This window comes from Haliotis rubra, unplaced genomic scaffold (genome assembly GCF_003918875.1).
Source record: "Haliotis rubra isolate DU_JTF1 unplaced genomic scaffold, ASM391887v1 Scf11, whole genome shotgun sequence".
Taxonomy (NCBI): Eukaryota; Metazoa; Mollusca; class Gastropoda; order Lepetellida; family Haliotidae; genus Haliotis; species Haliotis rubra.
This window is the reverse complement of record NW_025765003.1, coordinates 2,014,553-2,041,928: the sequence shown is the minus strand read 5'-3', so window position 1 is coordinate 2,041,928 and position 27,376 is coordinate 2,014,553. Positions and strand designations below refer to the sequence as shown.

Here is a 27,376-nt window from a genome sequence, read left to right as displayed (position 1 = left end):
GTTGCTAAAAGCGGCGTAAATCTTAACTGACTCACTCACTCACGTAAGAGTGTTTGGGAAATGCATCATTTATTGGAGGGTACTACTATCAGTATATGTATACCTGATCTATTCTGTATATTCTTCAAGCAATTATGAATTAAATTTCCAGCGTATACATATTTGGAAACAATATTCCTGAACATCTTTGCGATCTCCTAACCGGCGATAAATCAGAGTTACCTCCCCCTAAGTAACTCTCCAGCCTTTTTAGCATCCTCCAGAATGGCGTTGTTGACAACGAAATGTTGAACTGTCGGTGCCCGTTGTGTACCCACATGTTTAGACATATGACTGTCAATCCACTTTGTATTACCTAATCAACAGACTGTTTTGGAAAATGTGATATATCAATAGGTACGTTTTTCATACAATTTGACGCTGTGATTGAAACATTAATTTTGAATACGTCGTGTGGATTGACTTGGTGAAACGTTTTCAGTTGGACTGTTGTAAAGACGATCATTATGTAAAAGACGAGAAAAATAATGTGTTGTGTATTATTAATAACATCAGTATATATCTTTTATAGAATTAGAAGGATGGTAACTCCAAATATAGCCCCTGTTACAGGCTTTCAGAGTTCACGCAAAGAAATAAACGATGATAAGACCAGCAAATAAAGAGATACGTACAAGAACAGAAAACAATTTCATCTTCTATTTCAATTTAAATATCTTGATTACCGAGGCTTAAAAAGTTTAAAGTTGGAAAATTAACTGACTTTATCTTTGGCAACCTATAATTCCTATACCTATTATTCAATCTTTATTGTTTTTTTGTTCAGGTCAATTTTATTAAGTCAGTTTGATGATTTTTAAATAAATTTGAAAGATTTCGTATTTCAGAAATGCCCCGTCCAAATGTGAAAGGTCGCAGCACAGGGTGAGTGACATCACAACAAATAATGTTTTGATTCTTTAAAGAGATAAAGATCAGAGTTTATTTGATGAGTGAAAACAACAGGGCATTAGCCATGACCTCTACCATGTTTGTAGATATCAGACATTTCAGGTGTCCCACGCCGTGATGTTGCTGGAATATTGCTAAAAGCGGCAATAAACTCAGTCAGTCAGATATCAGATGTTAAACAGATCTGTTGCAGAAGTTGGCAGTAGTCACAAATATTGAAACATTCATTTGAATGTGAAAATATTGATATTAGGGTTGCAACATATTCACTCTGGGGAGAATATTGGGTAACAAATGCAATAACAAGTCAACTAATGATGTATTATTTATCATATTCAGTGAAACAATAACAAAATACGTTCTCAGGGGTGGAAATAACTTAAAAATTGATAGTGTACTCCGGTACAGTGGCACATGTAAAGTCACTTGCCCTGATAATTTTCCCACTATACCGACCGTTTTCTTGCTGATTTTTTAAATAAACAACATAATTAACATTGGAAAGTCAACTGGACACCGGTACAGTGTGATATACAAATTTGCTTGCCCGACAGAAAAAAACACTGGACTCGGACGTTGGGCAATGGGTTATTTCCACCCCTGCGTTCTATGACATGTCTAGACCATGTTGACAGTGTCTTTGAATGGCATGTAGAAGTGATACACACAAAAAGGCATGAAGCAGTAAGAATATACTCCATCACAATAAAGAAGTTGACATCCATAAAATTCTTGCCTTAATGTTGACAGTGTTGATTTATCATGACAGTGATCTGTGGCTACAATACTGTCAAATTAATTTGATAATGTGGACTTGATTATATTTAATGTTACGTATCTAGATAAATAGCTATCAAATTCAAGTAAAACTCTCCATTTTTAAAAAGTTCAAGAATAGTCAATTCTTGTCATTATGAATGATGAAATGAATTCATGAAGGTATATGGTTTAAATCATTGAATACACAAGTTAATCATAACAGCTCTAATCAATATGTAAATTCACGTGTTCATACTTGTAAATTTCCCATGCATGTCAGAGTAGCTACCCAGTGCCTTATACTCATCGTAAGGTTGGACTAATATGGGGATTGGGTGGTCAGATTTTAGACTGGTCGCCACAAGAAAGTGTGTTCAAGCTGATACTCATGCTATCAAGGACTAGTTTGCTAGTAGAGCTGTGATGATATATCGTAGTTTCGATAATCGTGATACTTTATCTGATGATAAATATATCGATACGTTTTTACGTATCGGGATATGTACCGTTGACCTTAAAATTGTTAATTTTCATTAGATATTGACGGTTATGTCAAAAGTTCTTGCTATTAAAATATGATTTTATGAAGAAAATAACTAAAGAAAGCATATCATGATATGCATCAAATCGAATCTTATCGTTCCAAGATATCGCTATGTATACGTATCGTGTCGTGAAAATTCTGTATCGTCACACATCTATTTGCTAGGTCCAGGCGTTATTACCAAAACAGCTGTGATATTAGGCTGAAATAATTATAACTGTGGCATCTTTCAAAGTGGCATCATTCCAGGTGGCATCATTTACTGTGGCACCAATCAGTGACTTTTTAACTTCCAATTGTTTTAATCATGTCGTATTGCAGTGACCGTGTGATTCGGTTCAAGTGTTCCCTGCAGAACACGATACTGGATGTACTGCGTGCGAGACCGGGATGGCAGGAGGTTACAGGGTGAGTACTGTGACCAGCTGTAATAGCTTGTGCCACATTATATGCATGTGCTATCATATGTTATCCTGTAATACGTCATACAACCCATATATGTCTGTGATATGGCCGCATGTGTAATTTTGCTCATACTGTCAGACGGGTTTGCCCTGTCCTGACTTAATTGTTTACAATGTGACATTGCTTATATATTTGTGTGACTGCAGCCTTAAAGAATGAATAAAACTTGTGGTTAGTGTTCAGCGGAACACCAAATTCATTCTTAAAAAACTTGTCATTAATTAATACCGAGCGATTAAAAATTGCCCAAAAGCCGTCTTCTTCACTCGCCACGCCAACGAAACCACAGGAGCTTAGGTAATTCTGTCGCCAGAGCACTGCAGCGAACCGGAAGTGACGTCATGTGAGGAAGGATTTTCAGTCAGTTGTATATAAGTGTGTAATAAGCTCGTCATTTTGCTGATTTCTCGACATTTTCATTGAGTAAAAATAATCAAAACTACTTACTAGTTGAGTAAAATATGTATATGATTGATGACCAAAAGGATTTTGCATGACACAACTTGTAATATAACGATTTCTTCCTCGGAAGCGAGGTTGTGGTCGAAGTGACAATAATATTACAAGTAAGTAGTGTTATATTGACACCCACCTTGCTTCCAAGAGAGAAATTGTTATGTTATAAGCTATGTCATGCAAAATCCTATTGGCCATCAATCAAATACATATTTAACTACGAGTAGAAAGTAGTTTTGATTTTGTAAATTGGTGAAAACAAACCTAAATAGAATTTTTTCTCAGACTGTGACAAAAAAAATAAAAAATCGTACTTCACGAGCAAAAGTCTGTTCGAGAATAAATGAGATTATTGTTTGTTTTCATCAAGTCAGAAAATCAAAACTTCTTTCTACTCGTAGTTAAATATGTATTTGAATCATGACCAAAAAGATTTTGCATGACACAACTTGTAACATGACGATTTCTTCCACGGAAGCAAGGTGGGGGTCGAAGTGACAATATTGTGCGATAACTTTCTTGCTACATTCACGTGGTTAACGTCCACTCACCACTATGTAGATACTAGTCGATCGTGATGAGCGAGGCTGATCATCGTTTTCACTATCACTAGCATCTGGCTCGAACAAATAAGGCCTAGTGATTGTTTCTTCATTGAAGATTGAATGGACAGATTGTCCCTGTCTGAGTTACTTCCAGACATGTTAGAGTCTGCTTTGTATCAAAATGCCAACTCACTGAATTAACCATATTTAAATTACTTGATATAAATTTTTAACACCCGAGTAAACTGTGGAACAAAAGCCAGATCTAGCCAACAGGTAACCGTTATGACAACAAGCGATTTTGACCGAATCGTCTATGAAAACAAGTTGTAACTCGGAAGCTAGGCAAAGCAGGTGACAAGATTAAATGACAGTAGCTTTCATTTTTCACAACAATTGTCATGATTTCAGGTTTAGACAAATCTGTAAACAAGATAATTTACCCCCGGAAATGTACATGAATTCTACAGTGCCCTTCATATCAATACCTCATATTAGGTCATGGAGACGAGCCCCTCTGATTTGTTGAAATTTCGTTCGCAGGAGAAAATTGTGCAGTGTTGTCAAAAAGGTTGATTTAACTAAGTTATGCATTTGTACCCCCTAGAGTATATGTGATCTTAAACAACATAACAACATTCACTCTTTACTCATACTCCCAGGTCCTCTATAAATAGAAAATTATATTATTCAGTGTTCAAACCTGTTGATGTTCAGATCAATGATTGTAAGCAATGAATTGACCGGATTGTATGATGATGATGATGATATGCATGGTAACTATGGTTGCAGTAGCCATGGCGACTGGGACTTCCTGTGGTGTGACAAGGAATGGGCTAGAGAACATTATGACTGTCTCTACTTCCCAGAGAATTCCCGGGTTTCACACTTCCGAAACTATTACGAGGTCTATTCACTAAACATTTTACTGCTTGTACAGTAGTGCTGGTGTGGCTTGGGCTTCCAGGTTTATTCTTCTCATTGATGTTTAGTTACCATGGTTACAGGAGTTGGGACAATTGAGTAATTTTCTTTTTAGAACGGTGGTGGTTAAATCATATTATATTAATTACTCTGGCTGGTAGTCCAATATTCCAAACTAAAAACACTTGGAAAGAAAATTGGGACAAAAACAAGTTATTATTTTTTCAAAATTAGAATTTATTTTTAAGTTCTTAACTTATAAAGTCAGACATGTATTTAATGCAATAATGTGAAAGTATTCATCAGGAGTGGAAATAACCCATTGCCTGACGTCCGAGTCCAGTGTTTTATTCTGTTGGGCAAGAAAATTTGTATATCACACTGTACATACCGGTGTCCAGTTGACTTTCCAATGTTAATTATGTTGTTTATTTAAAATATCAACAAGAAAATGGCCGGTATAGTGGAAAAATTATCAGAAAAAGGGCTTTTACATGTGCCACTGTACCGGAGTACACTATCAATTTTAAAGTTATTTCCACCCCTGTTCATTGAAGCATCTCTCCATCTTTCGGCCTGGGAGATGAAACACACACAAGTAACATTTACACAGCGATGACATGAGGTAGAACTATTATATTTGGAAGTTGGACATTTTTAATTCCCATTTGGGAATTTTCATGTAGCAGACCTGGGTTCCGATCCACAGAGCATTTGGAGCACTATGACATTCATAAGCCTATGATAAACTATAGAGTTACGATAGGTCATAACGTTATGAACCCTTTGTGGATCAGCTGCCTGGGATCAATTATCTGCCGCTGTGGAGACAATTTACTGTTTAAATGCTAATGTTCTTGATTCAAGGACTACTTTTCCACACATTGATTAATATTTTCAAGCTTGATGCACATTGCAATCTAATTCAAGTGGTGTATTTAATGGACAACTCTGTTTTTCTTTTGTTGTGTTATTATGTTCTTAAAATGATTGTAATCTCTTAACAGAATATTAACAGGTGTTTTTATCATTTTGCTACCCATTGATAGATTTGTATACAAATAATTTATTTCTCGTGAATTACTTCTTTCTAGACAAGAAATTATGTAGCTTGATTAATTGATCTAAGCCTTATAGGGATATGGAAAACTGGTATGTAAAACCAGGGACAGGTTCTTCAGCTTGCAAAGGGAAAGGCATGATAAGGGCTCCTTTTTGCTCTCAGGATCTTCTTTATTTAGGAAATGAGCAAACCTTTTAGAAATTGGGATCAAAGTTATCAGATATTTCATATGAATGAGAATTAGACTCATTGCTTCAACATGTACATGTTTTGGATTGTTACAATACTTATCAGTTAATGGCTTATTTTACAAGTTTTCAGGGTGGATTTTTAAATCTTTGACAGTGTCTTTAATGCTGATTGTCTCGCGAAGATGAAGATAACAAACTAATATGCTTATAGATATGTTTTTCCCATGAATATTGATTTAATGGCCCTTTTCACTTATATAAGCCATATTTCATCATGTCAGAGGTCTAAAATTTGGCTTAAGAATGAAAAATTGATAGTTTTTATATCATTTGAAGATATCTGATAATATTAAGTACCAATATTTTAAAGATTTGTTTACATTTCCGGACAATCCCAGAGAGCACACAGGTTCCATTATCCATCTTCTCCTTTGTTGTACATCTAGTAGGCAATGTTACAATGAGTGTATATTTGTCTGTAGTGTGCAGATGTTGTAGTTTTAGAATCATCCCGCCTGCTGACATTTGTTGAGACAGCAGAAAATGGTATTAGGTGTTGAAGATGACAAATGTTGAATGAACTCAATACTTTCACAATCTAAACACCAAAGTATTGGTTGAATCTGTAAGTAGTTTTTTTTGGCTGTCATTGCTGTTGGTTGTTTTCTTGAGCCAATCACATATCATCTTGCTTAAATTTTTCGACCTTATGAATGATTTAATTCAGACCAGAAATATTGTGGATAGTACTCATATAAGGTGTACATGACATGACACTCTGGAATGGCCAGGTGTATAATATATCCACAACAATATAATAACTACGCCTTTATTATTTACATTCATTCTTAGTTGTTGATGTTTTTTTACAGTTCAAGTCAATAAAGAACAGCTCTAAGGGGGCGGTAGGGTAGCCTAGTGGTTAAAGTGTTCACTTGTCAAGACCTGCGGTTGACTTTCCACATGGGTGCCATGTCTGAAGACCGTTTCTGGAATGTTAATAAAAAGAGCATAAAACAATACTCACTCACTCTAATTGTCATGTTTATTTTATAAAAAATGTGCATTTCTATCACAAACAAATTTATTTAAAATACATGGTAGCAAGACTGTCTCTGACAACTTCCTTAAGTGTGCTCTTGCCGGAATGATCCACAGCTTCTTATGTGTGTCTATTTTAAAGAATACCTTTGAGGTTGTCAATATTTACAGAGTTCAGTTGAAGGGGTGCAAAAGTTGATCTCAGAAATTTGGGGATTATCTTCTTCATCAAACATCAAAACATTCCAACTATTCCCTAATCCATGCTAGCTGTGTCTCAGCAAGTGTCAGTATCTGAGATGTGTTAGGGTGGAGTTGGCTCTCACTGTGCTGTGTGTGATATCGTGTGATATCTGCAGTGATGCGGAGTGGGACATCTACTGGTGTGACGTGTGGTGGATGAGGGAGACGTTTGACCACGCCTACCTTGACGAACATATGAGAATTAACCACTTTCGAAACCACTACGAGGTCAGTCCAGGAAACAACTGTTCATGTTGCTATGTTTTCTTGTAGTGGATTTTCTTTTGTATTTCAGATTGTTGTAGACTTTCTTTGTTGACTTGCATGTTTCATTGAAGAATTAACTTTCATTTTGTGTGAGTTCACTGGAGTATGAACCTTTATACAATGACTATCAAAATGTCCAAACATCACAATTTGCAATGTGCTGTGGAATTCCCAGGGATTTCCCAAGTAAAAGGGTCTATTAGCATATACTATATGAAAATCAAAGTGTGTCGTTCAGGTGGTTATGTAAGTCAGCCAGTCATACAGTTGTGTGACATTCCACTCTTCCAATTCAAAAAATGTATATCATGTAAACTGCAAATTTAAAATCCATTTCTGAAGAATTTCTGTTGAAAATAAACGATTGCTGAATCAGACATTTTCACATGGTAACCAATGTTTGAAATTAAGCATGAAAATCAATGGGTCCTTGTTATAGTGCAAATACTTAAACAGGGTTCACACAGATGAAGTGCTGGATTTTTCGACGTGTCCTTGAAAAGTGATTGAAATTTCATTAAAATATTTATTGTGGTTCAACTGACGATCAATCGATTGTTTTGATTAAATTGCGTCTATTTCCTGGGTCCTTACATCATAAAAATAGAGAAACGGGCTCTGTCTGTGAATCTGGCGTTTGTGCTGCGTTCTGATAGATGGTTGTTAATGCTGGAAACTGAAAGTGAAACTTGTCTGCGATACTTTGGTAAAGAAAGTGGTGCTTGAAAACACATCATATGTCCATGAAAAGCCCTTGAAAAGCCCTTGAATCTCATGGGCTCTTGGCTGTATGAACCCTGTTAAAAATTCAAGATTTAGGCCATCCCAAGGTTCAAATACCATAGGAGCAAATCTCTCTAAAATTTGGACACTTTTACATTTACAAGTCTAGAGAATTTGTTCAATGTCAACAATATCAAGTGACAATGTCATGGTAAACTGACGATCCAGCTATCTAGAGTAAGGGAAACCAAATTATGATTGATGTAGTCGCCTTTTTGATTGACATGTGTCCCATCAGAAGCATTGCAATTTTGAACTGTTTAGTTACATTTGTTATATATTTAGTTATTTTAGATTTTGTTGTTCAATCTTAGAACCATCAAACATCTTTTTAAAAAAAGTCTTAACATGTTCAAATGTTCACTTTCTGATTATTACACAGCTTCATACATTTCATGCTGAAGGGTTATATATCGCCAAGTCCATTTTAATGAAAATTAAAGAAATCAGAAGTATTTAATTTTCTTTTTAAATCACTTTTTCACATCAACAAACTTGTGCATGCAACTGCTAGATGGCTCAAATAGCAGTGCTCAAAGGGCAAAATGTTAAGATAACTTAATTCTGTTTTAAAATCTGTCTTAACAGCTATGGCTTTTAGTAAAATATCGTTGCTTACTTTCTAAATGAGTAGCTGTCTTCTAGAATGACAGCTGTGGATATTTGGTGGTTCATAGTATTGGTGGTTCAGAGTTGCGTCACGGTCACGGGTATATTCTCTTAGAGCTGGGGACCCGTGAAGATCCGGGGTAGAATAGGTCTTCAGCAACCCATGCTTGCCACAAAAGGCGACTATGCTTGTCGTAAGAGGCGGGATTGGGTGGTCAGGCTCGCTGACTTGGTTGACACATGTCATCGGTTTCCAATTGAGCAGATCAATGCTCATGCTGTTGACCACTGGTTTGTGTGGTCCAGACTGGATTATTTACAGACCGCCACCATATAGCTGGAATATTGCTGAGTGTGGCGTAAAACTAAACTCACTCACTCATTAAAATCTGAAACCAAATCTACACACCTGCAGCTTGACGACCCAATGTCTGATGTTATAGCTGACAAGGAAGAACCTGATGGTGAAGAACCTGAAGAGACTGCGGAGGCAGATCGAGAGAGAATCAGGAAAACTGGAGGCACAGAAGTATCCTTTAGTTACAGTCAGCTCACTCAAAGATGCTGCAAGTTTACATGTAGTTCTATGCTGTAAAGTTGTAAAGTTTAGAGTCTCACTCACTCACTCACTCAGATTAGCTGACTTATTGTATATTTATCATATGTTAAATTTCATAAATTATTTCGAGATATTTATTATGATTTTATTCAGCAATAATTCATAATTTAGCTGTACAATACATTCCTTAATCTGTGCTAGATGTGATTTCTTCCCTACTACATATGAGCTACCGGTAAGTGTGGGTGATCCCTTGATTTCAGATCAGAGCAGTACCGGTATATTTGACATTGTGATGAACTCCTTTTCTTTTGAGAACTACTTGGATTGTTTTGTTTCATTTCACCATAGATTCATGTTCAATTTTCAGCTTGGATACCAAACATTGACACCTTTCCTCATGTCTCCACTAAACTTAGAGTTAAACCTACCCATCACTCTCTGCTAACAATCAGTAGCCTGTTGTAACATGCTTAAGTGATATGATTCATTAATAATCCGGTCTCTGGGTGTTTTCCACCATATGTCTAGTTGTCTCCCTTAGACATATCAGGATCCTAGTGTCTAGTTCTGATTCATGTAACCCCATATGTCTAGTTGTCTCCCTTAGACATATCAGGATCCTAGTGTCTAGTTCTAATTCATGTAACCCCATACGTCTAGTTGTCTCCCTTAGACATATCAGGATCCTAGTGTGTAGTTCTAATTCATGTAACCCCATACGTCTAGTTGTCTCCCTTAGACATATCCAGATCCTAGTGTGTAGTTCTAATTCATGTAACCCCATACGTCTAGTTGTCTCCCTTAGACATATCCAGATCCTAGTGTGTAGTTCTAATTCATGTAACCCCATACGTCTAGTTGTCTCCCTTAGACATATCCAGATCCTAGTGTGTAGTTCTAATTCATGTAACCCCATACGTCTAGTTGTCTCCCTTAGACATATCCAGATCCTAGTGTGTAGTTCTAATTCATGTAACCCCATAATGCCTAGTTGTCTAACCCCCCTAGTTGTCTCCTTAGACATATCCAGATCCTAGTGTGTAGTTCTAATTCATGTATAACCCATATATGCCTAGTTGTCTCCTTAGACATATCCAGATCCTAGTGTGTAGTTCTAATTCATGTAACCCCACACGCCTAGTTGTCTCCCCTTAGACATATCCAGATCCTAGTGTGTAGTTCTAATTCATGTAACCCCATACGCCTAGTTGTCTCCCTTAGACATATCCAGATCCTAGTGTGTAGTTCTAATTCATGTAACCCCATACACGCCTAGTTGTCTCCCTTAGACAGTGTGTGGTTCTAATTATAACCCAGAGTTGTCTCCTAGACATATCCAGATCTAGTGTGTAGTTCTAATTCATGTAACCCCATACGTCTAGTTGTCTCCCTTAGACATATCCAGATCCTAGTGTGTAGTTCTAATTCATGTAACCCCATACGTCTAGTTGTCTCCCTTAGACATATCAGGATCCAGGATGGTAGTGTGTAGTTCTAATTCATGTAACCCCATATACGCCTAGTTGTCTCCCTTAGACATATCCAGATCCTAGTGTGTAGTTCTAATTCATGTAACCCCATCGCCTAGTTGTCTCCCTTAGACATATCCAGATCCTAGTGTCTAGTTCTAATTCATGTAACCCCATACGCCTAGTTGTCTCCTTAGACATATCCAGATCCTAGTGTGTAGTTCTAATTCATGTAACCCCATCGCCTAGTTGTCTCTCCTTAGACATATCCAGATCCTAGTGTGTAGTTCTAATTCATGTAACCCCATACGTCTAGTTGTCTCCCTTAGACATATCCAGATCCTAGTGTGTAGTTCTAATTCATGTAACCCCATACGTCTAGTTGTCTCCCTTAGACATATCCAGATCCTAGTGTGTAGTTCTAATTCATGTAACCCCATAACGCCTAGTTGTCTCCCCTTAGACATATATCCAGGATCCTAGTGTGTAGTTCTAATTCATGTAACCCCATACGCCTAGTTGTCTCCCTTAGACATATCCAGATCCTAGTGTGTAGTTCTAATTCATGTAACCCCATACGTCTAGTTGTCTCCCTTAGACATATCAGGATCCTAGTGTGTAGTTCTAATTCATGTAACCCCATACGCCTAGTTGTCTCCCTTAGACATATCAGGATCCTAGTGTGTAGTTCTAATTCATGTAACCCCATACGTCTAGTTGTCTCCCTTAGACATATCAGGATCCTAGTGTGTAGTTCTAATTCATGTAACCCCATACGTCTAGTTGTCTCCCTTAGACATATCAGGATCCTAGTGTCTAGTTCTAATTCATGTAACCCCAAGGGGTATAATTGGGGGGAAATAATCCCCAGTACACAGGCTTGTCATTAGAATAGCTACTTGAGTGAGGAAGGTTTTAGCATGACTTTGGTTTACACAAAGTTGGAGCCATGAGTGATCAAGGTGTTCACAAAGCTGTAATAATCCTAAGTGTGGCATAAAACAACAAACAAGCAATATAAATGTATGGCAGCTGTCATCTTCATATCATAATTGGCTGATTATGTGTCAAAATATTTGGACATCTTGATGGTTGCTCATCTTACTGACCATTAGTTTCCTTGGCCCAGGAGACCACCTCATTGGTGTAGTGGTTAGAGCGTCCGCAACGGAGTTCGGAAGGTCGCGGGTTCGATCCCCGACCGCGTCATACCAAAAGACGTTAACATATGGTACTTGTTAGTCCCTGCCTGGCGCTCGGCATTAATGGGTACAACAAGGACTAGTCGGCTCAGAGTCAGTATAATGTGTCTGAGTGGGGTATTCATGCTTCACTGCAGCATGGTATCTCAGTGGGCTAGCACTATAAAACCAGCTTAAGTCTGGGCTAGTACAAGCAGCCGCACATACACATACACACGCATGCACATCGTCATATGAGCGAAATATTCTCAAGCACGACGTTAAACCCAATTTCACCTCACCACACCTTGGCCCAGGCTTGAATGTTTGTCATGATATGTCTGGAATAATGGTAATCAAAGCGTAAAACAATATTGATTCACAAATATGTATCACGTGGCTACTATTCCAGTCCGAGTACCACATCTTTGTGGATGAGTTCCGACGTAACCCCGGATCCATCTGGATCATGAAGCCCATTGCCAAGTCACAGGGGAAAGGAATCTTCCTCTTCAAGAGACTCAAAGACATCACTGACTGGAAAAAGGTTTGTGGAATCTAGCATAGGATAACTGTTAAACTGTTGTATTGTAAGATGCCAGTTACTGGGAAGCAAAATGGTAGCAAATGCTCCGTCAATATTACTGAGAATACTGATATGTGTCGGCTACAAATACATAGCTATGAATCTCTCTAAAAGTATTTGTCTGAAGAAACACAAAACATGGAGGAGCTGTATTCATTGCTCATCTGAGAGCAACAACAGAAAACTTGCCATTGATATCTTCTGAAATTTTGGAGGAGAACGAGTTTTTATGATTACAGAATGCGATTTAGAAAGTGGTTAAATGTAGCATATGTTATATTTGGGATTACATTTTCTTAGTAAACTACAGATTCTAGTACTTTTGTTGGGTTGAGTCCCATCCGGGATTTGAACCCACACCCTCAGAGTCAGGCACCTAATCACCAGCACACAAGGTCAGCCATCTAACCCACTAAGCCACCACAGCTTCCAACGTTTTGAGTTTTCAGTTAAACTGAATGTGCTGATGGATATAGTTGTGGAAAGAGTAGAAAGAATTCAGCTCACTTTGAAGTTGTCACTGCGGGGTAGGTTAGAAGTGATAACCTTGACATTAGAATAATCTTCAGGTTCCCTTTGGTATAATCTTCCTCCAGGGTACAGAATATCAGCCCATATCGGATGCCAGCAAAGATGGTCCGGAGACATATGTTGTGCAGCGCTACATCGAGAACCCATACCTGATAGGGGGCCGCAAGTTTGACATCCGTGTCTACGTACTGGTCACCTCGGTAAGGTTTTGTTTGACGTTTTTGTGTATGTTCTAGGCACCTTAGTATAAATATACATTTTGAAAGAAAATAACTAAAGATAGCATATCGTGATATGCATCGAATCGTATAGTATCGTTCCAAGATATCACAGTACCTATCGTATCGTGAAAATTCTGTATCGTCACACCTCTACAAAGGAGGACAGTGACACACCAACCCTGAATGTCTGGACTGTTACTGATAACTACTACAAGTTGCTGTATAACCTGTATGTATGATGTCTGGACTGTTACCGATAACTAATACAAGTTGCTGTATAACCTGTATGTATGATGTCTGGACTGTTACCGATAACTAATACAAGTTGCTGTATAACCTGTATGTATGATGTCTGGACTGTTACCCGTAACTAATACAAGTTGCTGTATAACCTGTATGTATGATGTATTTCAGTACAACCCACTCCGTGTGTGGCTGTACAGGGATGGATTTGCTCGCTTCTCCAACACAAGGTTTTCTCTGGAGTCTATAGAGAACAATTGTATCCTTTAAAGTTTAGTCCTCCCTAAACCTTCTCTCTCAGACCTGAGAGTCTTCTAATATTTTAGTCCCAATAGCCTTCTCTGTCAAACCGTGGTCTTCCAATTCAAACCTTTCCACCATCTGAGGGACTGTCTATTAGAATCAGGACACCAGATCCAAGACTTCTTAATGCCAGAACTAATTAGAAATGAAATAAACTAGAGTCTTCCCAGTCACTGCAAAGAGTTGTCTTCATTAGACCGTAGATAGACTTCTCACTTGAATCAAGAGTAAACCTACTCATAACAAAGTTTCTTTTCCAGTTCCAAAAGTTACATCATAGCTAGAGTTACAAAGTCGAATATCAAGGCCCTGTTCTGCAGCTTAGATAAGATTTACAATAGCAATGACCCCAGTGGAAAGGCCATGCTAGCATAGGCAGGGATTTACAGGACGCGAATTCCTGCGTCCTATACGCGTAAAAATTGACAATGGACGCAGTCAAATTTATTATGGCATCCACAGGGACTCAGAAAAAGTCCAAATACTTTTTTGTAAAAATTCAGTCAAGTGATAATAGGTTATCACTGAGTTTGCTACTAGTTGGGTTATAGTATTATTTGCAATTAAATTACTGTAACAATGTGGTGATCATGATACATAATACAAAAACAGTATTGATGATAATATTTTAGTGTCTGGGGCCCCCATTTTGTTGTCCAGGACCCCCTGAAAATTAAGAGTATGAGTCCCAGGGACCGTCAAATACAGGACTCCATGTAAATCCCTGCATAGGACACACAATGTAATGACAGAGGAGTATGTAGGGTTATTATGACAGAAAACTTACTGAGATAAATATTATGAGTCATTTTAGTCATTGTCATAATTAAATATTGTTACTGGAGAGGATGCTGATAAATACTGGTGAATTAGAAAAGGATGATTCTCTAAAAAATAGTGACCAAAACTTTCCAAAACAAAGTCCCTGGGAGTGCCTTCCAGTTTTTCCTTGACAAGTTGTGCAGATGTTCACCTGACAAATGTGGCCATCCAGAAGACAGCCCCGGATTATGATCCAGAGAAGGGATGCAAGTGGTCGACACAACAACTCCGACAGTACCTGACAGCGAGACACAAGCGAGAAGATGTGAGTTTATGTCCTCCTCATGCAACCAAATCCAACAGACCTCATGTCTTGAATTTATGGCTCAGTTTAGTTACAAGGAAATAGAGTTTACTTGACCTAACTGTTCTGATTGCAAGGCTAATATTCATATCGCACCCTTCAATATTTCATCTTTGCCCATGGGAATTCTGGGCTGAAATATGTTCCCCTGCAACCATAAGACAACCACATGCTGCTTCAAGACAAGACTTACTGGATTAGGTGGTCAGACCTGTATAGCCTTTAATTATAACATCAAAACATCAGGGAAGGACACCCACAAACAGACAGGTTCACCTACAGAAACTTCATAAAGATGAACTCAAAATTTCAGAGAGATTTTTCTTTATACTATTTAAATATATTAGTCAAAGATGTTACAGTGTATAAAACGTAGCAGAATAACTGACATACATTTGAGATTTTACAAAAATAGAAGGTCACTACCTGCCCCTTCCCCTTCAAATAAGTCCACCGCATGTGACCGACAACTCCTTCAGGTATGTAAAATGTTGTTCATGTGAGACAACCCTGTTCAGATTACCTCCCCTCTTCTATTACCTCCCCTGTTGCCAGGTGGAGAAGATGCTGAACCAGATGCAAGAGGTGTTTATTCTGAGCCTGCAGAGCACACAGAAGATCATGATCAATGACAAGCACTGCTTCGAGCTGTATGGTTATGACATCCTACTGGATGCCAAACTCAAACCGTGAGTGGCTCTTTATATTACACCAATTCTTGATTTTGTATATTGCTGCGTCTTATCACATCACTCCTTGGTACATCTAGAGATGAAGATTCAGTTGGAAAGTTCAGAACCAGCCAGTATGAGGAATATAGGAATGTCTAGTTTGGTGATGTGTGGTGTTAAATTTACAAACAATGAACTTTAAATACAACAAAATTAGTGTCGATTAGGATTTTATACAGTTATTTTCTGTTCTATGTTCATTGTAATTCTTGTTGTATTTTTTGCTGATTCCTTTTGTATTAGACCCGTGAATATCAAGGTTAGAATTGATCTTCAGTAACCCATGCTTGTTGTAAGAGACGACTAACGGGATCAGCTGGTCAGGCTCGCTGATTTGGTGGACACATGTCATCGTATCCCAGTTGGGTAGATCAATGCTCATGCTGTTGATCACTGGATTGTTTGGTCCAGACTCGATTATTTACAGACTGCTGCCATATATCTGAAATATTGCTGAGTGCGGCTTTAAACAACAAACTTTTAGCAACATTATAGCCACACCCACATATATGGACTCTTCAGTAAGTGTGAGTGGGGTTTAATGCTGCATATAACAGTGGTGACTTTAGCTGCAGGCTGGAGAATCCCTTTTGCATCCCCACTGCATCCTCATAAAGTATTGGAAGATTGAAATGTATAGGCCACGCCCCCACATAGATTACACTTTACTGATTGGCTTATGGTAGAAATGGGCAGGGCTTGGGTTGCATTGCTGTGCTGATGACACATTTCATTTAGTTTTCTTCTATTTTTTAGTCTATGAAATTAGATTTGTAAGGACTGACTTCAACATTTTGGGGCAGTTAGAGTTATGAAGATAAACTCAACATATGCATGCAGATTTAGACAGTGTGCATTATACATCTATACCTTCATCAACACAAAATATGTTGATGTAATTTCTTAATTAGCCATGCTAATTTGGCAGGGTGAATACAATCCGGTATTCATACTTAATGTAAGGCCCTATTCAGAGCTGTGACTGAGTGAGTTTAGTTTTACGTCGCACTCAGCAATATTCCCGCTATAAGGTGGCGGTCTGTAAATAATCGAGTCTGGACCAGACAATCCAGTGATCAACAGCATGAGCATCAATCTGGGCAACTGGGATACGTGTCAACCAGGTCAGCAAGCCTGACCACCAGATCCCGTTAGTTGCCTCTTACGACAAGCATGGGTTACTGAAGACCAATTCTAACCCGGACCTTCACAGGTCTATTCAGAGCTGTATTTTGTGAACACAATCCAGTGAGTGTATACTGTAACTGGGTTGACTGTTTCAGCTGGCTGCTGGAGATCAATGCATCGCCGTCTCTCACAGCCAGCAGTAAAGAAGACTATGACCTCAAGTTCGGAATGCTTAATGATGTCATCAATGTCCTTGACATGGAAAATAGGTGAGGAGGAAAACAAGGTTAACAATAATAAGCATCATCATAATCAAGGCGTGTTAAGAGTAATGGATAATTATCATCCATAAAGAAGGCCTCATGAGGGATGGTCAGTTCCTTCACAAAAATCAGAGTTTGTCAAAAGATCCCTGCTTGCATTGCCAGTGCCACGTATCGTAGTTTATGATCCTTTCAGAACTAAATCATCATAGATGTATTTAATGTCGTTAGCCCTTTAGAATCAGATATTTCAAATTACAGACTTATGTTGGTTTCCTACTCTGTTACATGGATGATAATAATGCGAGAAGTTATAGTTTAGAATAGAAATAGGGCTTTTCATATTTATTATTTTTCCTTATCCTGACTCATGCTCTTTTGCTTGTCCCCTTCCTCTTGCGAACATAGTGGAACACTTGTATCTCCTTAATTGAAGCTCCCTTCAATGTAAAATCACTAATTGGTACTCACCCACGAGTTACCTCCCCTGCCGTAAGCGCGGGAACAGGTGTCGCCACCCTCTGGCCTCATGCTTCACTCTCTCCTTCTTCGCCCAGTGAGCAGGATGTGAGAGCGCCTGTGTCTCCTTACACACTATATCCTTTGGTTTTTCTTAGTTAGTTACCTATTATAGTTTACTATAAAGGTATAGCTAGTATCCTTCAGTTATTTGCATTGATAATTAATCGTATTTCTACTGTTTATTCACGTGAGTTCGTGGATTGTTCAGCTAGTTTTACATTGATGAAAAACTGTACTATTTGTAGATTACGCTTTTCCGCTGCATGATCCGCATGTGGTATGCCCTAGTTGTACTCACTTTGTGCGCTTGATTCACGCTGCAGTTACTGCATAAATTTAACCAATTCTGCCTTTGATAAATACCATCTTTGCGCCTTGAGACGTGGTTGCAGATAGGTCACGCAAACTAGGTGTAGACATGGCCGATACGCCGGATTGCCCATCCAGTCAACTGCTGTCGAAGCGATCCTCCCCGCCTGGTGTTCTGCTTGAGACCCCATCGGAAGAGGGACGTGGGATGCAGTCCGTCACCTCTAAGAAGTTTAATCGCCTCTCCAGACATCCAGTCATCGCGAGACAAAGTCCAAGAGGGCCTCAACGTCTTCTCAACGCAGACTTCGTACCCCAGGGCAGCGCCATCCTCCAAAGGGAAATCTCACGAAGTCATCGTAGAACTTTCAGCCGAGATCGCTCCAGCAGCAGAATTGGGCCTCTACGATGACCAGCCTATCATCATACCCGACATACGCCACAAGAAGTTTACCAGTGACAGCGACAGTGACGCCAGCAGAGATCACCATGCAGCCTGATGCCTCTACACTGATGTCAGACGAGATCGCTGAGGGGCCCCACCGCTAGCACAGCAGAGAGGGCACCATCTACTACGCCGCAGATCATCCCAAACGATCTTATGAAACAGATCATGATTATGATGGAAGGCCACTATAGACTGGAGAAGCAGCCATCCCAGGGTCCGAAGCTGAAGGCTCCAACGTGACAGCACCCCAGAGGCACCATCTGTCAACGAAGCAGCCACGACAATGCAGCCTTCGCGAAGGAAGTCACAGACCACCTCGACGTAAGGACCCAGATGTACAGCCTTCGCTGAAGGCCTTCGCTAAGGCGGAAAAATCATCACCTTCTTCGGGCGCCATACTCAGATAATGAATCTGATCATCAGACCACACGCAAGCCTTCGCTGAAGGTCATATCATCGCTCCCCAGGACCGAAGCAAACGAAGCTTCGCTGGGCTGCGTTCGCGAAGCGACACCTGAACCCAGATCGCTCTTCATCTAAAAGGTCATCAAGGGACTACATAAGAGCTTCGCGGGCTACCATCAGTCCCTCATAGGTCGCCAAGAAGGTCAACCTATCGATATAGATCACTAAGACGATCGCCGCCATCACCACCGATCACCTCACAGGTCTGCACATAAGCCTACAACTAGATCTCCACAAGCTGCCAAACGATATAGAGATAGAGCCACACAGCCCTACATCAGAAGAGCAACAACCTCTTAATTATGATGATGGAATGGAAGATGATGGAGGAATTATTTTCTCAGATGCAGAGATAAGATATTGGATGGTCAATAATCTAGATCTCTCATCACCTTCCAAGAGTGGCAATACGGCAGACTTATCTGATGAAAGAAGACGATGCAGATGCTATTACACTACCCCCAATCTAATCTCGACATGGGTGGTACCTCAGAACCTAGATACAGCATTTAACAAAGCCACGGAAGGTTCAGACGCCACATCTGGTTAAATTTCAGCCAAGAAGTTCTCCACGATAATATGGACCCTTCTTCAAAGCGCTAAAGACATCGATGAGAACTATAAGCTGATCTCCGATGCCAAGAACAAGTACTACAAGATTGATGATCGGAAATTGGTTCAGATAGAAACCATGACGCAGGCTGTATGTTCTTTGGTCTAAATAGATCTAGAACAATAAATGAGACACTTATCTCCAGATTTCGAACACCTACCTCTGAAGATGACAGAATGATTTACTCTCGCCCTACTGATGCAAAAAGAAGGACCAGCAGTTTTAACAGATCATCTGACGCCTGTCTCAGCAGCACTGACCTTAGCTCGTCCGTCAAGGCCTCCTAGCTTCCTGCAACTGGGGTGAGAACTTTACAGCTCCACTATATACAGCCCCGTGGTCTTCCCCATCCATATTTGACGGAGGAATAGACAGAGTCTCCAAAGAAGTCACCAAGGATTCTAGAGAAGTCCTGATGATTAAATCGATGGACACGCTTAGCCAGTGTCATCATTCTCGACAGACTTCACAAAGATACTCAGGAGATCTAAATTCACGGGCCTACAAAAAGCTAGAGACAGGAAGATTGCCAGTTCCAGGGAAGAGATTCTTTTCACGCCCATATGGCAACTATAGAGGAGGGTCAGGAAGAGGCAGGACACCCAGAGGTTCCCGAACTATAAACGCTGAAAGACAGGTTCGAACGACTGGAGTCTTCCACCCCAGCCGCTCCAGTACAACCGCCACAAGTGGGTGGACGCCTTCAACTACACTGGGAAAACTGGGGAATACTTCAAGACACCTATGTCTCCAACATTTTTCAACGCTGATTTCAGATCCCACTACAGGCCAAGCTTCCACTAACAGTCAACCCTCACAAGTTCGAGGTACAGGCACAACAACTACTAAAGTTAAGAGAGGCGGTTACATTACTCCCAACCAAGCAGGCCATAGAAGTATTATAGAGCAAGGAAACATCGAACCAGGTTTCTACTCCCCAGTTTTCCTAGTACCCAAGAAGAACTCCAAGGAGAAATACAGACTCATTTACAACATGAGCTTCTTCAACAAGACTTACTTAAGCAGACCACCCAGGTTCATTTCATGATACATCTACCGCAGCTACGCAGATGATTCGCCCCATGGACTACATGGGCAGTATAGATCTACAAGATGCTTATCTGCACATCCCGATACATCCCTAATCCAGGAAATACCTTCGGTTTACGCTAGACGGGTTACATTACCAGTGGAAAGTACTCCCATTCGAATAGCATCAGCCCCATGGTTATTCACGAGGATAACGTAAACCGATTGTTACTTCATCTACATCGCCAAGGCTACGCGAGCGCTCTTCCTCGACGACGGATACAAGTAGATCAAGATCCACAGCATCTCAAACTACAGTTAAACTACATCATAAAGCTACTAACACAGCTGGGATGGTTAGTAAACTTACACAAGTCGGACCTAGTACCATCGCAAGATCTGCAATTCCTAGGCATCCGATTTATCACCAATCTCAACCGTGATAGTCGTGGCTATTTCAGAAGACCGCTGGCTCAAGATCCAACAGATCATTCCACCAGCTCTACTTTCGCCGCTACCACTTCTGACAATGGCAGAGCTTACTAGGTCTTCTAACATCAGCCCAAGACTCTGACAGTCATTGGCAGATTACAGTTACGGCCCATTACAGGTCTTCGTCAACACACATCTCGATCGACCTACAACCATTCAGTCCACCAAACATCTCAGACCTCATCTATTATGGTGGACAAAGAAATCGAATGTCTGCAGTGGCGGATTTGTTTAGCAGAGCAGGAATTCAAAACCCATCTATATGTAGACGCCGCCCAAGGTTGGGGAGCTCATCTCACCAACCGACGGCATCAGGGTTATGGACTCAGCTAGAAAGCAAACTCCACATAAACGCATTAGAGATGAAAGCTGTAATCAACGCTATAAGACATTGGAGCAACATTCTACAGAATGCGCACTCTGATGATACATACCGACAACTCGACAGTGGCGCTTATATGAACAGACAAGGCTCAACGAGATCGCCGAACCTTTTGAATTTAACCTTTCAACTGTTCAATTAATCCAAGATCTAAATCTACATGTCAGCATGCCACATTCCCCGAGCCAGGAATATACTAGCAGACGACTCTCGCCACATCTACCGGCCGCCGACAGAATGGATGCTCAATACAGAGATATTTGCACAGATAATCAAGCAATAGGAGCCGCTAGTAGATCTATTCGCCACAAGGTTCAACAATCAACTACCGACATTCGTGGTCACCAGTGCCAGACCCACAAGCATGGGCAACGGACGCTTTAAGCATATCATGGAAGGCCTCACGCGCACGCCTCTCCCAGCAATAATAACCTCTAGTATTACAGAAAATCAGCCAAACGCAGAGCCTACAACTCACTTTGGTCGCTCTATTGGCCGCCAGAACGTGGTTTCCCCTAATACAAGATATCGGGTCAACCGCACTAGAACTACCTAGCAAGAAACCTGTTAATACATCCTCACACCAAACAGGTGCACAGAAACCCAGAAGTATTCAAACTTCACGCATGGACTGTATTAAAATGTGTTTAAACAAGAGAGGATATTCTACCAGGGCGGCAAAAGCGTCACGCTTTGCCTTTACGATACTCAACGCCAGAACTTGTACGACATGACAAGTGGCAAAGTTTCCAAAATTATGCAGCAAACAAGGGTTTTATAGCCAGAGATGCTACGATCCTCAAGTGGCAGACTATTTGTGTTACTTTACGCAAAACAAACATTTAAAAGGCTCGACATTGTCAACATATCTTGTCAGCGCTTAGTTCTGTGGATTTCTATGAGAACGGTGTTAAATTAACAAGAACACCAGAGTTACTGGCCTTACTACGCTTTCTGATTGGAGGACCAAAAGCTGAAGTTCCACGCTTCCAGCTTGGGATCTGAATGCAGTTTTAACGACACCTCACAAGTGAGGATTATGAACCATTGAATCGACAACTTTGGAATTTCTCTCACAGAAAACAGTTTTCCTGTTATCGCTAGCCACGCAGCCAGAATATCTGAAATTCATGCTCTAGATTATGAGAGGATACAGTTTGATGACAATCAAAAACAGCGCACCTGGGATTAAGATGGGATTTCATCGCCAAAAATCAACTACCAGGTCAACCAGACAGATTATTTCACATCCCTGCGCTTATCCTCAATTCTCGATCTCAAGATACATTGACTTATCTCTATGCCCAGTACGAGCTCTCATAATCTATTTACGCCGTTTCCAAAACAAGGCTTAAGATCGCCAGAAGATTGTTCATCCCGCTATCGCCACAAATCAGACAGAAGTCTCTCGCACTCACCATATCTATATGGATAAGAACTGTCATTTTACGCCACTTATAAGGCAGCAGGACTGACCCTCCAACAGCATCAAATCCCCATGAAATCAGGGCTTTGGCATCCACCCTCGCCCCTTCACTGTAACTGTTCATTGAATACAATTATGGAAGGATGCTTTGGAAATCTAACATGGTGTTTGCTAATCACTATCTCAGAGATATCACCACCGAGGACGCCTCTGGCATTCACCATTTCGGGTCCTTTGGTCCTCGCCAGCAATTGACAGTCCTCGTGAGATGCTAATATTCACCCCCACCAGATTATTATATATATGATACATATATTCATTAGCTTATAACTCCATGGAGTTCTAGGGCTATGTACATATTTAGCTTAGGTTATTCAACCCAAGCTCATACTGAGTTATATTCAGTGTACAGCTACTTTAGAGTAGCAGCTTATATATATATATTGATATATCAGTATATTAGTAAGGTAATACCCCACTTATAGTGTATATATCTGATGGCTTATTATAAAGGAAATATCCTAAGTCTCAATGCCTTATGAAGTTCCCCAAGAGGGGTTATTACAATATCACTTATTTAAATCACTAATTATAATCCAAAGTATTCTGTTTTACCCACCACCTCTCCGTGGATTCTACAAGTTAAGAGCATGAGTCAGGATAAGGAAAAATATGTAATTTTTGAGTAAAATTGATATTTTATACTTATCCTGACTCATGAGGTTAGCCCTACCATCCCACCCACATAACACTTTGGATTTCCCTGTAAATTCAAGTGTTGGGCTCGCAAAATCAGGAGAGAGTGAAGCATGAGGCCAGAGGGTGGCGACACCTGTTCCCGCGCTCACGGCAGGGGAGGTTACTCGTGGGTGAGTACCAATTAGTGATTTTACATTGAAGGGAGCTTCAATTAAGGAGATACAAGTGTTCCACTATGTTCGCAAGAGGAAGGGGACAAGCAAAAGAGCATGAGTCAGGATAAGTATAAAATATCAATTTTACTCAAAAAATTACATTATCTTGACTAGAGAGTTTGTAGTTCATCATTTGGAATGACACAAAAATGTTTACTTTTTTATATTTGGTTTCAGTTTGTAGCGATAGTGAAGTATTTAGAACTGGCTCTGATTCATAGTCTCCGTATGATGATAGTCGATGAGATTTGGGTTTTCACTTTCCCTCCACACAAGTCAGTAGTCTTGGGCTTATGGTCCAGCATGAATTTTGAAGTCTGTAGTTACACTGTGTTGCCTGCTGTACAGACTGACAGGGAAGGAGAAGCGTATCGGCGGGTTTGACTTCATCTGGGACGATGGCCCTGTCTACACCGATGAGTCCATCAACTCTGACAGCATGATCAACAGCATGGGCACCACCATCAACTCCTTCTTAGGTAGGTACATGGACATTGTGGGATTCCTTGTATCCCCAGTAGTGGTAGCTCACCTCAGCATGATCAACAGTATGGGCACCACCATCAACTCTTTCTTAGGTAGGTACATGGACATTGTGGGATTCCTTGTATCCCCAGTAGTGGTAGCTCACCTCAGCATGATCAACAGCATGGGCACCACCATCAACTCCTTCTTAGGTAGGTACATGGACATTGTGGGATTCCTTGTATCCCCAGTAGTGGTAGCTCACCTCAGCATGATCAACAGCATGGGCACCACCATCAACTCTTTCTTAGGTAGGTACATGGACATTGTGGGATTCCTTGTATCCCCAGTAGTGGTAGCTCACCTCAGCATGATCAACAGCATGGGCACCACCATCAACTCCTTCTTAGGTAGGTACATGGACATTGTGGGATTCCTTGTATCCCCAGTAGTGGTAGCTCACCTCAGCATGATCAACAGTATGGGCACCACCATCAACTCTTTCTTAGGTAGGTACATGGACATTGTGGGATTCCTTGTATCCCCAGTAGTGGTAGCTCACCTCAGCATGATCAACAGCATGGGCACCACCATCAACTCCTTCTTAGGTAGGTACATGGACATTGTGGGATTCCTTGTATCCCCAGTAGTGGTAGCTCACCTCAGTGAAGGCTCTAGTAATCTTATCTCTTGGCAAACCTTCCGAAGCTTCCATGAATGAGTGAATTTAATGGTTTTGATATCTTTTTGAACTATAAAAGTCCAGATCCCCATTCCTCAGAGCAATCGTAGCGCTACGACTGTCGTAAGTCTATGTTAAAGTATGGGAGTTACGATCATCTTAGTGCTGCGATCGTTTTGTGGAACAGGACCTGAACTTGATAATTTAAAAACCTCAAGTAATGTCTTGATTATTCCAACACTCACTCATTCACAATTAATTTGACCTGTCCAGCTTTGCTAGGGACTTGGAACAGTCCCAACACAGCAAGAGCCATGTGGGGAATCTTCATCTTAAGGAATGTTCACTTTAATAACTAGGCTACACCAGCTCAACCCCAACACAGGTGGATCCAGAGCGGGAGGGAGGAGGAGAAAAGTGTGTGTATGTGTGTGTGTGGTGCATGCGTGTGTGTGTGTGTGTGTGTGTCCACCACCCCAAACCCCTCCAAAATTCTGGATCCACAACTACAACACAGCACTGGGGGTGTCTCTGTTTTAACCGAATAGTAACATGTAGCCTCTTCAACCACTAGGCTACCCACGTTACATTTAGGATGGCAGAGTAATATGTATGTCTTGACACTATCAACCAAGCTTTTGTGTATGTTACAGGTTGTCATAATGAACGTCGTCAAAACCTGAAGCAGATCTACCAGACAGCCAGTGTAACCAAGAAGCCATGAACATGATGTGAACACTGAGGTCAGACAAACCGAACTTACTAGCTTCTCTAAACCTGTCACCAGTAGGTTTGTTCTGCTAGAAGTCGATTTTGGTTTTTAGTGTGAGAGACGCATGTGTAATTAGTGGGGTTTTATGTTTTACACATGAAATTGGTCTGTATGTTAACATTCTGATGTAAAATCTAGTTGAACATGGAACAACTTTATCATTGTTAAGTCAGTTTGGGTTTTTTTACCCGTGAAGGTCCAGGTTAGAACTGACCTTCAGTAACCCATGCTTGTCGTAAGAGGCGACTAACGGGATCGGGTGGTCAGGCTCGCTGACTTGGTTGACACATGTCATCGTATCCCAATTGTGTAGATCGATGTTCATGCTGTTGATCCCTGGATTGTCTGGTCCAGACTCGATTATTTACAGACCGCCGCCATATAGCTGGAATATTGCCGAGTGCGGCGTAAAACTTAACTCATCTTAGGGTCAGCAAATTATCATGTACAGTGACATCTCCTTGTCATGTCAAGATCTGCTGATCTAGGTTTCCATCTCACACTTACCCTAATTACAGATGTTTTCAGTGAGAAGATAAGATTTATATTGAGACCGCCTGTGTGACAACTTGAACTGCAAACAGGGTTGATTGTAATGTGACAAGTTCACTATGTCAATCCAACAGAAGGGCATCCTGAGCCGCTTGACTTTCGGTTCTTACAACTGGCCAGTCATATGACAGGATTTTTCAATGAGGGGATGATAACATGTGCTGTGTTGAAAATTAAGCATGAAAGTCAGGGTGTCCGTGTCAGAAATTTTACAAGTCAAGATTTACCGATACTCCTTTTTCCTTGATGCTAGTCAACAAAGTTATTTCTCCAGTACATGAAAGTTAGTTATACAATTTATTTAAACACTATTTATGTAGTTTAGTTGTATCACTGGATATTGTTATGTGAGGAAATTCCTTAGTGATGATGGCATTTAGAGATTTACCCCTTTCATGAAATCCACGTGCATGGGCTGGTATAGATAAAGCTCGGAAACATAATCGAAGCAAACTGGGATTTAACACATGATCTTTTAAGCATGCCTAGAGACATAAATCTGCAGAGAGAATTGCCATGTATCATGTGACGAAACAGAAGTTACATCTTTTACTGTTGATAGGATATAAATATCAGTACTTCAATATGAAAATCTATTTATATGACGCCAAGTTGCTGTTAAAGACACTTTATGTTATTATCACCATGGTCAGTGGATCAGTTGGAACTTGACCTTTATATTCTCAGCTCCCTTGGGAGTATACAACCAGGGAGCTTGTAGCGTAACAGGTTTTGCTGCCCACTTTATTCAAGGTCCTCCTTGGGAAGCGGTAAAACAGACAGGAGAAATATTAATAGTGTGATGCTATCTTTAAACTAGTCCTCAGTATAGTGCTTACTTGTTAAGATAATTAATACTACGCAGCCACCATGTTTGTATATTGCTGACTGACATTATTTATTTGTTATTGCTGTTAGGTATTGTTGGTGCATGTTTCAGTTTGCAAACTGTGTACACAGTATAAAGACCAGGGGTCCGTTTCACATAGCGATCATAGTGCTACGACTGTCGTAAGTCTATGTTAATGATTGGGAATTACGATCACCTTAGTGCTACGATTGCTTTGTGAAACAGGGACCAGATGAAGATCCGGGTTAGAACTGGTCTTCAGGAACCCAT

General features: G+C 40.3%; 1 protein-coding gene across 1 annotated transcript; it reads left to right on the top strand.

Moving 5' to 3' along the window:
• The first annotated feature begins 257 nt into the window (after window positions 1-257).
• On the top strand, window positions 258-25,950 carry LOC124284383 (probable tubulin polyglutamylase TTLL9). Its single transcript, XM_046720474.1, has 14 exons — window positions 258-396; window positions 888-924; window positions 2,576-2,662; window positions 7,299-7,410; window positions 9,285-9,370; window positions 9,602-9,635; window positions 12,466-12,600; window positions 13,236-13,370; window positions 13,806-13,893; window positions 14,903-15,024; window positions 15,619-15,752; window positions 17,078-17,191; window positions 24,134-24,264; window positions 25,586-25,950. The coding sequence occupies exons 2-14, from the start codon at window positions 890-892 to the stop codon at window positions 25,654-25,656; spliced, it is 1,284 nt and encodes a 427-aa protein (XP_046576430.1). The 5' UTR covers window positions 258-396; window positions 888-889; the 3' UTR covers window positions 25,657-25,950.
• Window positions 25,951-27,376: the final 1,426 nt, after the last annotated feature.

Excerpts from the sequence above, each read along its gene's own strand:
- LOC124284383 (XM_046720474.1), top strand. The coding sequence starts at position 890 with ATGCCCCGTCCAAATGTGAAAGGTCGCAGCACAGG. Across the intron at positions 12,601-13,235 it reads ACATCACTGACTGGAAAAAG|GGTACAGAATATCAGCCCAT; the intron begins GTTTGTGGAATC and ends ATCTTCCTCCAG. Across the intron at positions 17,192-24,133 it reads GTCCTTGACATGGAAAATAG|ACTGACAGGGAAGGAGAAGC; the intron begins GTGAGGAGGAAA and ends CCTGCTGTACAG.